The sequence below is a fragment of the Phaethon lepturus genome, unplaced genomic scaffold, assembly GCF_000687285.1.
Source record: "Phaethon lepturus isolate BGI_N335 unplaced genomic scaffold, ASM68728v1 scaffold7622, whole genome shotgun sequence".
In the NCBI taxonomy this organism is placed as follows: domain Eukaryota; kingdom Metazoa; phylum Chordata; class Aves; order Phaethontiformes; family Phaethontidae; genus Phaethon; species Phaethon lepturus.
In genome coordinates, this window is record NW_010525479.1 from 71947 (window position 1) to 85651 (window position 13705).

Here is a 13705-nt window from a genome sequence, read left to right on the forward strand (position 1 = left end):
CCGGAGAGGGCCTTGGGGGTCCGGGGGCAAAAAAAGCTGGACACAAGCCGGCAATGTGCACTCGAAGCCCAGGCGGCCAACCATATCCTGGACTGCATCCAAAGCAGCATGGCCAGCAGGTGCAGGTAGGCAATTCTGCCCCTCTACCCCACTCTGGTGAGACCCCACCTGGAGTTCCACATCCAGCTCTGGAGCCCTCAGCACAGGAAGGACATGGACCTGTTGGAGCGAGTCCAGAGGAGGACCACCAAAATGGTTAAGAGGGATGGAACACCTCTCCTGTGAGGACAGGCTGAGAAGGAGTTACGGTTCTTCAGCCTAGAGGAAAGAAGGCTCTGGGGAAACCTTACTGCAGCCTTCCAGTACTTAAAGAGCGCTTATAAGAAAGAAGGGAATAGACTTTTTATCAGGGCCTGCCTGTTGCAACAGGACAAGGGATAATGGTTTTCAAAATGGTTAAGAGGGATGGAACACCTCTCCTGTGAGGACAGGCTGAGAAGGAGTTACGGTTCTTCAGCCTAGAGGAAAGAAGGCTCTGGGGAAACCTTACTGCAGCCTTCCAGTACTTAAAGAGCGCTTATAAGAAAGAAGGGAATAGACTTTTTATCAGGGCCTGCCTGTTGCAACAGGACAAGGGATAATGGTTTTAAACCTAAAGAAGGTAGATTTTGACCAGATCTAAGGAAGAAATTTTTGACAATGAGTGTGGTGAAACCCTGGCACAGGTTGCCCAGAGGTGGTAGATGCCCCATCCCTGGAAACAAGGTCAGGTTGGATGGGGCTCTGAGCAACCTGATCTACTTGAAGATGTCCCTGCTTACTGCAGGGGGGTTGGACTAGATGCCCTTAAAAGGTTCCTTCTAACACAAACTATTCTATGATTCTATGTGTTACTCTAATCAGAAGCAACTGACACTCTCTCTCTTCTGGATGTTTTTGTTTTGAGCCTAGCTTCCTTTACCAACACACATCCCATGTGTTGCTATTACAAATGACATGGTTTTACTTGATTTTCTAACCTTACTGCCAAACTTCACTTAAAGTGGGTGGGGATGGAAATCTCACTTCATATAGTTAATACAAACCACACTTACCAGTGAGTGGACAATGAATTCACAAGTCTTAGTTAGGTCTTTTGCCAGCAGAGAACGTCGCATATCACACCGTAGGGTATACTAGCAAGAGTACAACGGCAGAGAAAAAGAAGAGAACCTTAGTTAAGATTTCCTCTCTCTCAACTTTTCATCTTTTTATTGCATATGTGCAGAATGTTACTGTTATCAATACTTGAGGCATTGTTTAAAACAGATTAGTAGGCAATGTCTGTACCAGTGATGGGGAGAGGGGAAGGAGATAAGAGGTATACAACAATTTTAGTTGCTCCCAAATTAAAGCTGATTTTTGTGTTTACAGTCCATAGGCATTTGCAAATGCTTTCTCTATCTTCTGTGTTATGTAACAACCTATGAGGTCGACAGACTAATTCACTGACAGAGAGTAATATTCTTGTATGGCTTCAGCACCCAAATTACATCCAGTTAAGAGCTGATTACAGTATTGCTTTTCACCATACTTTGGATAAGTGATTATCAATAAGATATATTCACAGCCCCTCTAATTTTAAATCAATTGCAAGATTGAATTTAACAGTGGTAACAGTTACATGCATTTTTAATGGGGAACTCTCTTTAACCATATAGATGAACTTAAAAGCAGCAGCAGACAGCAAAGTCAGGCAACAAGGTTAATTTTGCTGTTCACTGTCCAAAAACTTGCTGCTGATTTCCTCCCCTTTCTCCTCAAAAAAGGGAGCCATAAACCAGTGACTGAAAACATAGTATGACTTTGGTTATCACAATAATCACACACTTCAGCATCTATAACATCGCCTTTCAACGTCCTTACAAGATCGCAAATTTGTTGGGGTGGGTTTTTTTGTTGGTTTGTTTGGTTTGGTTTTAATTCCTTCTTTACAGATGAGGAGTTGGCAAAAACAAACGCATTCAGACTAGGACTCTGCTTCATAACCTCTAGTTCATGGTGTCTCTCTCCATATAACCTGAATATGAGTACAAGAACGAGACCGCAGAGTATCTCTCTTTCCCCATCACAGACTGTGGTTTCCACTGAAGCCAATCGCTGTTGAGCAAACCTTCTATTACTGCACTACACTTCACTTGGACCAGCAAACACAGTGCAATGAGGCAGCAGGACCACACAGGCCTTGCAGTTTGGCCCACAGCCTCCCCATTGGTGTCTAATTAGAAGGTTTCTGCATGAGAACAGAGACTTGAATCTTGATACTGAACCCCCAGCTAACATACTAATACCTAGATCAAGAAATAGAGGCTTGCTTTAAACTGCACAGGACTTGGACAGATGTCTAGGAAGTGTTTCTTAAACAGAACCTTTAGCTACTCAAATGAAAATATCAATAGGTGGTAGTCTATTCTTCCCATTTCTTGATTTGGACAGAGAACAAATATAAATATGTCCGAAGCAAATGAACCCTTTCCTTTGATTTATTTAAAACTAGCAAAGTATTTTTAAGCAGTTCAATCCTGATTTTCTAGAAAACAGATTTAATGTTCCCCAATTTATAATCTATGTATGTTTTACCAGATATCATTACACCTTAAATAACCCTGGGAAAGACTACATTTTCCTCTTCAGAAGAGCAGGACTCTCCTTTATAGGTTGGCTGAAATCCAATGATTAACCTTTTAATTACATTTAATCCCCAGCTTGTGAAGAGGAGCTAAGTAGAGGGCTAAGAAGTAGGAGCTAAGTAGAAGAAAGTAGTAGTAGAAGCTTAGTAGAAGCTAAGAGAGGGAATGACAAAACAAATATTCACCATTAAGTATTTAATACTTTAATATACCTTAAAACAACTGATATTGATCATAGGCAAGTTATCTGGATTATGGAAAGCAACTCAACCAGTTTTGCACCATTTTTTACATACCTACCACAAACCACAGATGTAATGTTAGAAAGAAAGCCAAGACTCAAAAGAAGATATGGGTAGTACTTAAAAAAAATCTGAATGTAGACCAAAAAAAAGGCAATTTTTCTTTTAGTTACTTCTGATAAGCTAGTAGATGGGAGACTTGTGGGTTTTTGGTATGTTTCTTAGGGTTTTTTAAATCCCAGACTGTAATATAAGACTTCAAATTCAGCTAAATAGCTAAGAGTTTTATACTTTGTCATCAAATCCAACGCTCTCATAAATGAGCTACAAGTGTGCGTGGGTAGGGAAGTTTTACAACCCAGCGATTCTTGACCAGCACTGGTCTGAAAATGTTTGCATTTACTGGCTCCTTCAACTTTTTCCTTGGGAAAGAAAGACAAAAAACCCCCCACTCCTCATTTAGAAAAAGCATTGTCTAATACAATATTTACATTCAAGAGATGGTTGAAGAATGACTTTCCCTCAAAAAAAAAAAAGAAAAAACACACAAACCAAGCTACACAAACCAAACCACCTATGGTAAGACATTTTTTAACCAAAAAAGGTCAAATTTCAAAATTGTGTTTCCACAAGATTCTTTTACGAGCATGTAGTACATACAGATTTGGGCAGGAAATGTTACTCCTCATCTCCACAGGAAAGCAAACAACTCATGTTTTTGCAGATGTTACAAGCTCTCCACATTTTGGTTTGAGTTTTCATTATGAAATCACACAGCCACATTTGTTTTGAACAAAAAGGACACTGTGCTGCAGCCTTTTTTCATGAAGGGAATGGATGTAGTTGTCTACAACATAAGCAGGGATCAGATATATGTTACAGTAGTTCTGACAAGGTATTTCAGGAAAGACATCTTGTTACTGCTCTGTTTATGCCATCATCCTTTAAAGAATTACCCCATATGGAAGGCCTGAAACAATAAGCAATGGAAAGATTTTTTTCTAGTTAGAGGACACTTCTCACAAATGAATGCAGCAAAACAGAGTGAATGCTAGGTAGTTTTCTTCCTGTAGCATTTATCCCTGTGTCTTAAAATGGATCTGGTAAGTCAGTACACTTAATTTCTAAGTATTATTAGCAATAATTGATTGTCTACTATACTAACAATGTCTCACTGGTACTAGGTTAACAGTATACATGCTTGCCTCTGAGTATGTACTACTATATAAATTATCTATAAAATGGTAAATGCAACTTCTTTCACACTAATATCAGAACTAGATGAAAACATCATCCTGTAAGAGAACTGTACAAGATTTAACAAGTATGGCAAATACATTTTATCCTTCTCAACCCAAAGCCCCTCTTTCTGATATGCTTTTAATTCTCTCTTGTACATCCCATGTTACACCTGATCAATGATTTGTTGATCATTGTTACCATCAACTATTTCCAATGAAAAGCTTAAACTTCCTGGAAAAGAAAAGGGAATGGACATCACAACAATTTTTTAAAAGCAATACCACATTGATGGGACTCGGATCTCACAAAGTTTCCTTTGCCACATTTTAAAAGTGTTACCACCTGTGGAAAGTGTTGAATCCTAGAAACTGGAACCAAAAAAGACAACTAGAAACTACCTACAAACTAGGACTTAAAAGGTTAACTTAAGATTACAAATCATGATACGTGTTATACCTAGAAAATGCAGTATGTACCAGAAGAATGCTATATTAATAAGGGGAAATTCAAAAGCTACTTACTTCAAAGGATCTCTAACTTTCTGCTCACTCTTCAAATTGAGAAAAGAAAACATATTGCATTATGAAAAGAAAATGTTATCACAAAACTTTATCCTCTGCTTCCATGGAAGAGATGCTTTACAATACATTCTGCAGATAACAGAAGTTTGCATTTTCTTTACAGATATGACTGCCTTACCTGAATATTAACAAAGACACCATGATACGTCTCATACAGAACTTTGCTCCCCTTCATATGCAATGGAAATTCAAATGGAATTTCTGTCTTGCCACTGGGAAGTTTCCCTGGTTTTACCATTTCAATAGTGCTGTTAATAATTTGAATAGGCTGCAAAGATAAATATTTAGAGGTTTAGGTTGAAGCAGCATGACAGCCCCATCATTTCAAGAGCTAACAACATCCACTAAACTCTGATAGACTTCCTGAATTTCTAGAAACTCAGGTATTTCTTCAAGACACACAGCTCTCCAGTCTTACAATGAAAATAAATATTAAGAATGCTTTCCTCAAGAAAAATATTTGTGATCTATTTTATGGTTGTGTCACACTAATGACCAAACATAGTTAGAGAGCTAAACAGCAGAGTCTCAAGCACTTTGGAAAGTGGAGTTGCATTTTCTAAATTATGACCCTTAATAGTAGCAGCAGGAAAAAAAAGGATGTGTGTCAGTTGAGCAGTTAGCTATTCCCTCCTGCCTTCTCCCCAGTCCTTTCCGACCCTAAAGAGAGATAGACTATCTATCTATTTAGACTAGATATTAGGAAAAACTTCTTTACGGAGAGAGTGGTCAAGCATTTGAACAGGCTGCCCAGGGAGGTGGTGGAGTCACCATCACTGGAAGTGTTCAAAAAACGTGTAGACGTGGCACTTCAGGATATGGTTTAGTGGGCATGGTGGTGTTGGGTTGATGGTTGGACATGATGATCTTAAAGGTCTTTTCCAACCTTAAGGATTCTGTGATTTTGTGATCTATATTTAGGGCTAGTCTCTCTCTGGTACCATGGCTAACTATGATTCGACTCGGGAAGCCTGCTTTGAAGATTACACTTCTTTTCTCTCTGGAGTTTTAGTATTATTTTCCCTCTACTAGACAGGAATAAGAATATCTATTGCTTCTACTGTTTTTTTTCTGTTTTTCAATTGTTCATGGGCAGATTATTCATACTGTAAATGAATTAACCAAGATACAAAATGAAGACCATAGAAGGCCCTGCACAGAGGCTATCCTAACTTAAGCAAAATGTTTTGCAAATGTAGCTATACTGCCTCTAGACAGAGCCAGCCTTGCTTCAATCAGTACAGCCATGTTCGTGTGGAGCCTAAGATAACTTGCCCTGCTAGATTCCAAATCCCACACTTCCAACCTGGAGAGCAGTACAGCAGCTTCCAACCTTCCAGCAGCTCCACAGTCAAATGTTTGTCTGTGCACAGCCTCATACTCCACAGAAGAATTTGCGTAGGTCCTGTATCATACTTAGCAACACACAACCTCAGTGGACTCCGCAAAAACTATTGTGATAGTGACTGATCTGGCACAAAAGTCCAATTAAACACAGGCACTTTAAAAAAAAAAACAAAACAAAACCAAAAAACCCCAAAAATCACACCATTTATTATTTTTTTCTTTAAATTGTGGTCCTTCAATGCATCGTCCAGTAACTGTACTATTTATGTTAATGTATTTCGGCTCTAAAGAAAACTCTAATCAATGCAAGTCCCTCGCCCAAAATGTCATCATATATCACTATATAATGCTGAGCATTTCTCTGCTTTCTATCATTCACATACCATGAAGTGCTATAACTACCTGACAGCCATTAAGGAAAGACTTAATTTGAGAAAAGAAACAAAGGTTTTGTGGTAAAAATATTAACAGGTCTTACCTTGACAGAGTTATAGAAAGCTTCGAACACACCCACACTTTTGGCACTAAGCTGCAGATTTACTGATCCTTCCATTGTTAACGAGATACCTTGATGCTGGACTATGTCCTTACTTGTTATGACCACGACTCCAGAAAGAACTTCCTAATGGGAGAAAAGACAACATGCAAACATTTGTTTACATAAGTTTGTTATACAGCTGTTACTCAGCATGCTAACTGATTTTCAAACTCAAGAAAACTGTTCCCAGAGAACAGTCTAACCTTGCCAGAAAAGACGAATACTAATAATGAAAGCAATGTGAGGAAGAGACCTCTGTACTTATAGTTTGTTTTCTTTAAAAATATTCTCCTCCTTCTTGCAGAAGTACTAATCTGAGCTTCGATTTCTTTCCAAAGTTTCAAGATCTTCCTCTCCAGGAAGATGAAAAATAACCTCATAAACAACTACCATGTCAGTTGGCAATAGGCAAGTTCCATTTCACATGTTAGAATAAAATCCCAGGAGGAATTTTTATATGAAGAGTGGGACAGCCAGCCATGGGACGTGGAAGAGAAGGCATAACTGTAACAGTGATGGCCAAGCTGAGGATAAAACTCAAGAGTGGAGTGGAATAGATATAAACAAACAAATACATAGTTGTTCTGCTACACAAGCAAATTACATGCTACATGGGAAACAGTTTAAAAGTGTATCTGAACCGAAGGCACAAGTTGTATGACTCAAGAGATGCATCACTTATCCTATTAAGAATGTTTTGTCTACAGAATTGTATTTGCACAAGAACACTGACTCTTGGAAGTATCAACTTAGAAGCTCTAATGCTGAAAAAAAGACTAACCGCAGAAGAGCGACACACAGTTCATTTTACGTACCCCATAGTTTATCCTTCCCCTCTCCTACAACAGAGAATCCATTCCAATCCAGAGTTCCACGTCAAACATTCATACACATCTGGAAATAGCAGCAAGTGATTTGAGAACCTGAAGAAAGTTTCTTGGGGCTAACCTCTGCTGCTTGATGGCAGTGCTCTCTGCATCTTCACCAGGCTTGCAAACTAGACACCAAACTACAGATCACTGCAACCAAAGGATAATTCAGACTGCCCATTCTACACTTGACCAGTTATGTACATCTCTGGCAGACGCTATTTGAATTTGGCCAGCCTTTTGTCTTTACTAGTGGTACAGGATGACAATATAGAAAATGGGTCAGGCGGCTTAAAGCAGAGCAGGACAGCAGTAGAACATCAAGCATCACAATGAAGGCTGACATGCTGCAAGTCTGAAAAGAGGACCTGCAGCAATTGGGAAATGCCAGGAACAGGAGGCAAAAGCACAAAAGGACAGTGAAGAAAAGCTGACCTAAATACTGTACTGCTCTGCTAACAGGCTTTAATTAGTACAAGCAATTAGGTTATTGCTTTGAAAAATGAGTACAGCTGAACTATAAGAAGCAAGGACAATCCTGAACATATGAACTGCTTTAATAAATGAGAACAGTCTCCCACCACACAGCAACAACCTATTCCAGAGCTACTGCCTACATACTTTCACACAATAAGGGTGTATGTATTTGGGGCAGAAAGCAGAAGAATGACTTGAAGTTAAATATGAATTTTTCTTATAACATTCAATGTCTCTTAAGAAATTTAAAAACACCTCAAAACCACTTTCTAATAACTTTTAAAGGCTGCTAGTGTGAGGGAGAGGGAATTATCATCAAAAAGATGCTGTAATATTTACTTAAACTGTTTATATGCAATCAGATCATATTTCTATTTTATGTAGGGGGAGAAGTCAGCTATGTCTTTTCGGAGAAGAGCTACTTGGTCCTTTTTTGTGTAAAACCAGGGTCCTCTCTAAATACAAAGCTGTCAGTATACCTGTCGTTCTAAAAAGTACAAATCAAAGAATGTAAGCTTACTAGATATGAAATACTTATGGTTAGCACACAATTTATGAGAAAACTTTACTTTTGCAAAACATTTGCAAACATGTACCATTTGTAAAAGTTACATAGCATCCCTTAATACTAAACTAGTACTGTTTTCAGTCCATATCAAAAGGGTTTCATTTAACACCACAAATCTAAAGGTATAGAGAAAGTCACCACTGGAATTAATACCCACATACTACAATGTACTAACTACAATCAGTTGCTTTTATTCACTTTTTACCTTCTCTCATTTTCGGAACACCTCATGGCTTCACCAAGCGATGACAAAACTTTGCAAAATGGAACTAAGGTAATACAGTTCTAACAGAATTATTCATCTAAGCAGAGTATCCCCCCACAGGAAAGCCAGCGTATTATGTGAAGCAGACAGAGAAGCGAGGTACATATGCTAAACTGCAAACAAAACATTCTTGTGAGAAGACTATCCCAGGTTAATGATGCCAAGCAAGCTTTTTAAGCTTTCTGTTTTCAGTTCCTTACCATTCAGATACGCACATCAAACTGCCAGGAAGACTGACACTTGCAGTTTCAGTCACGTTCAAGGTCACAACTAAAATGAACACCTGCTTCATCTGATCCAGCAACATAATCCCTCATTTCTCCAGTTGTAGAGCAGAGTTACCCAAGTCTGGCTAAGGACAATTTGGAACTATCTTCGATCAATAACATGAAATGGTGCATCACTGAATCTCATCTTGAGAGTCCTAAGTCACATTTAGACTTCTGACTGAACTAGACAGCTATTCAGTATCTATAAACTTCATGGAAAGACTGGAAGGATTGAAGTACACACTATGCTGTCCCCTAAATTGTTAAGAAAATTACATACAGTGTTAAAATACATACTAAATCCAAGCTGACTGTTTACATTGTCAGGTCGGTTTGCTACATTAAGGAGCTAGAAGAATAATTTTAGCTAGGTATTATGTATTTTCAGTTTGTATCTGACCACTTGACAGCATCCATAACGAGAAAGAATCAGCCTAATTGTTTTTTTTTTTCCAAATGCAAGGTAGCTTTGAAAAAATAAGAAACAAGCCACAAGGCAGGTTTTCAAGACTACTTGAAATCTCTCATCACACTTCTTGAGGTGTTGACAACAGCAGAGGACATCATACCTCCATCATTCCACATCTATTCCTCTACGCAAGCCACCTGCAAATCTTAACTACATCTTCTTATTATTTAGAAACCAACCACATCCAATAGAAAAAGTCTGCTAGACCCAACCAACTAGTCATTAGATGCTTTAAAACCACAATGCTCAGATTTACTAATTAGTTTGCTTTTTTAGAAAAAGTAGAAGGCTTCCTTATGGGCAAGTTCTGACTTAAGTATATTTTGGACTCACTTGTCATTAAAAGTCTTGGCTGACATTAACTATGGCACCTTTCTTTGTACAATGCATTTTTCCAGGCCTTTCAGCCTAGAATTTTTTTAATTATCAATCTCAGGCTAATTGCCACAGTTACTCCAGTCATCCTGTTTAGGTTTCCTAAATAAAACCCATCATTAGTTGTGCCCGTCCCCTCATTCTTCTGGCATTCCAGAGTTTATTAAATGAGCATCAATGGCTCAAGAATTCTCCATCCAATTAAAAAGTCTCTTGAACACAGATCTTCTGTTCCTAGGAACATAAACACAGTTTTGCTGCATTAAGACTTATTTTGCTATTATAGGACATGCTATCAGGATCCATTTTATTGTCTTTTTGTTCTTAAACCCCCTATCTTTTTTTTTTTTTTTTTTAAACAACGCTGTTACTCTGTTGGTCCAAGAAGTGGCAAACTTGGGTTTTTTTACATACAATTTGAAGTAAGCTGTTTAAGTCAGCTTTTCTCAAATTGAAGTCTGGACAAAATAAAGGTCTTTGTTTGCTTAGTTCCTCCAGTTTCTGACAATTATAACTAAGGAATACAGAAATTGCTTACTGTTTATCACAGCGCGTTATTTTAACCAACTTCCTTTTTAAAAAGCAGGAACACAATCTCTGCTTGCATGACACATGACTATTTTACAAATTTTGTGTCTAATTTCTCCCAGTTAAGAAAGAACAGTCAACACAGAAGCAAAGAGCACCTAAAAAGAACAAAATAGTTGCCTACTCAACCACGTAGAAATAAAGAAAGTCTTGGGGAGTGAAATGAGTTCCACTTGGCGTAGGAGGTTGCTTTGCAACAATGAAAAATGCTTGAATTCAGATGGATTTAGCATAACCAAGGTCACCGTACCAGGATAAGAAGTACTCTGACCAAACCCAAGACAACAGGGAACAGTATCTGAAGATTCTGTTATGTGATATTTAAACACCAAAGAGAAATTTTAAAGATCTTGGCCTGATGGGGAAAGCCTATAATGAAACACGTGCATCACTCTGACCTTACAAAAACCAAAAGAAGTTATTCAGCCTTAATTTTCCTAGTCAGCTATTTACTTTAGTCACACTCTTATCTCCACTCATCAGCCTTTTCATACGTACTTTCAACAACATTTTCCCCTAACAAGACTCAAATTCCATTCTGCAATAAAAGTAAAGATAAGTTTGTTAACTTTCAGAGTTCTTCCCTAGAAGTTTATATTAAAAATTCTCGCATTTTCAGGGCCATATTCAGTATGAAATTTACCATTAAGAGATACTCAGAACAGTTACTTGTTAAATATGGTTCTCTCCTGTATCTGTTTCCCCTTACCCCTTCCCTCTTGGAGGTAATAAAGATATATAACAAATATACTCAACAGTTATAAAGATGCTGTCTGACGTACACACAACAGGTCAAGACACACAGATTGATAAAAATCCCTGAATATTTCACCCGGACTATGCACTCTCAAGAGGTGTAAAAACAGAGCCTGAATAGGAGAATCAGCAGCCATTGCCATTACCAGTTTTTTTGTCTATTATCACCTAAAATCACAGGTTGAGATCCTTTAGACTGTTCTTCAACCACCGTGCTTTATTTTGTTTGTCCAATTTCCTGCTCTGTTGGAGCTGCTCCACTATGTCTAATCTGTCTTCTGCAGGCCATCCTGCACAAGAACATTCTGATACTCATTGTTAAATATTCACTGTTCTACTCTACTTGAAAAGACATTCACAAGAAAAACAAAAAAGGATGTCCATGATTCAAGAGATCGATTTTTAAATTATTATTATTTGCTTTTTTTGAGTGTCATGCCAACCAAATACTATCCATTTTCCTGATCTGTCTGTCAGGACAAGAAAGGCAGCAGAAATTAAATGGCTAGGGCGGCAAGTAGCATTGTAGAGTTACGCTGGATTGACCATGGGCTTGGGCAGACTACAAGTTAGAAAGCTCAGTAACATTTTAGCAATTTTTTGTAATGTAATAGGTATAACAAAAACACTATTATACCTGTGCATAATTTAGACATCACCTTCTTCCATATCCAAATGCAGCTTTAAGTAAGTTTAGAAAACAAAAGGTCAAGTCTAGCCACAGTATCCTCATTGCCTTCAAATGAATAGCTAGGCATATACATTGGAATGAACTACAGTCTTTAGTAAAGGAATCCCTTCATTTTCAAGTAGCATTGATGCAAGCATATTTTGGGATGAAAGTTGCCATAGACCGAAGGTATTATTAGCATAGCTACTGTCACTGAGGTATAAAACAATCAGTAAATTTCTAAAAAATCCCAACAAAACCCACAAACCTGCATACATCCTATGCCTAATTAAAGACCGATTTGTAATTCCTTTCTGTCCCTACAAAACGTCTATTAAAAATTCATGTTGTACTTCCAGTGTTCTTTCATCATTGTGTTTTCAGATCACTCAGACCTCCAAATTTCAGGCCTAGTTAATGAATTAAAATTATAAACCTATTCACATGGAGTTAAAGTGGAAGCAAACAAACAGTACTGACAGATTTACTGACCATAAATACCTTATTAAATTTCAGCTTGAAGACAGAAGAAATATCCCTTTCCTGTACTTAAAAAACAAACAATCCAGTTTAAAGTGATACAAAGCAAGGCAAATGAAGAAACTCAAAATGGGCACAGCATTATGATACTGAAATAAGTAACTAAGATCCTTCTAATAACGTGCATTAGCAAAACAATGTGAAAGTGAGACACAGAAAGCAGTCGTTACCACTATGACACCATACCTAAAGGGATGTGTTGTTCACAAATGGATAATTCAGCTTTATGAAAGTCATTCTCTAGATGATTTGACAAATGTAGAACGGATGCTGCATGCCCTTCCATTCAAATCCGTTTAAAGCAGTTTCCCAGCATTAAAAACATTCAATAACTTGAAACATGCTTTATACGCTATAACAGCCAAACTACTAACATATGGGAAAGCTGTGTGTGGAAAGGATTTTTATAACTTAAGTGTGTGGCTGCATAGCAAAAAAAAAAAAAAGGGGGGGACGGGATGGACAGGACACACTCAAAAACTTCTGCTTAAACAATAAAATATTTCTAGAAAAACACTGATAAAAGTAAATCTCAAAAACATGAGCCAGGTGATTTTTTTTTCCAACTGCACTTGAAATCTTCAACAATTAAAAAAGACAGCATTTTTTCCAAGTAGCTGCAAAAGTTGAAGTATGCACAATCACTGTATCACTATCAACAACTACATCAGTGAAAAAAGGTAAGAAATCAGACTCCTGCCCAGTGAAAAAAAAATTAAGATCTGCTGTTGCCTAAGTACTTTATCTAAGAGATGTACTACCAGGAAACATCTTAAGACACTTTCAGCTTTCTTGCAGAGCACAAAAAATGGAACAAGACTGTGACAGCAACTGGCCGTACCCGCAAACCATATCAATGCATCAGTCCTGCTGTAATACACATGTATAAACGACTGAAGCGACACTATCCTACAGGTGAACTCCAAATTTTCATGTCTCAGGGGGCCTGGCTCCTTCCTGCCCTTCTGAAGCTCTGCCGCCCTCCCCAGAGACAGGTTAGCGCTACTCCCGCGGTGTGGCCACGCTAGCCAGGGGAAAGAGAAGGACAAAAAGCAGGCCTTAATCCCAAAGCCATGCCGCCGCTGAGCACCGCTTTGCTACAGGAGACCAGCGAGAACCCGTGGCGTCCTCGGCCGAGACCTAACGGGGAGCCACAGGGAGGGCAGAGGTAGCGGAAAAGGAAAGCCCTGAGCAGGGACAGAAGTAAAGCTTCCCCCGGCACGCTGGCAGCAACAGCCCG

General features: G+C 38.4%; 1 protein-coding gene across 1 annotated transcript in view; it reads right to left on the bottom strand.

Annotated features, from left to right (window-relative positions):
• The window catches only part of DSCR3 (Down syndrome critical region gene 3), an 18725-nt gene extending 9083 nt beyond the window's left edge, over positions 1-9642 (bottom strand). The window contains exons 1-4 of the mRNA XM_010282755.1: positions 9637-9642; positions 6560-6703; positions 4853-5002; positions 1095-1175 (exon numbers count right to left, since the gene is read on the bottom strand). Coding sequence (XP_010281057.1) covers positions 1095-1175; positions 4853-5002; positions 6560-6703; positions 9637-9642 — 381 coding nt within the window. The remainder of the gene's footprint in view (positions 1-1094; positions 1176-4852; positions 5003-6559; positions 6704-9636) is intronic.
• Between the last annotated feature and the right edge of the window lie 4063 nt (positions 9643-13705).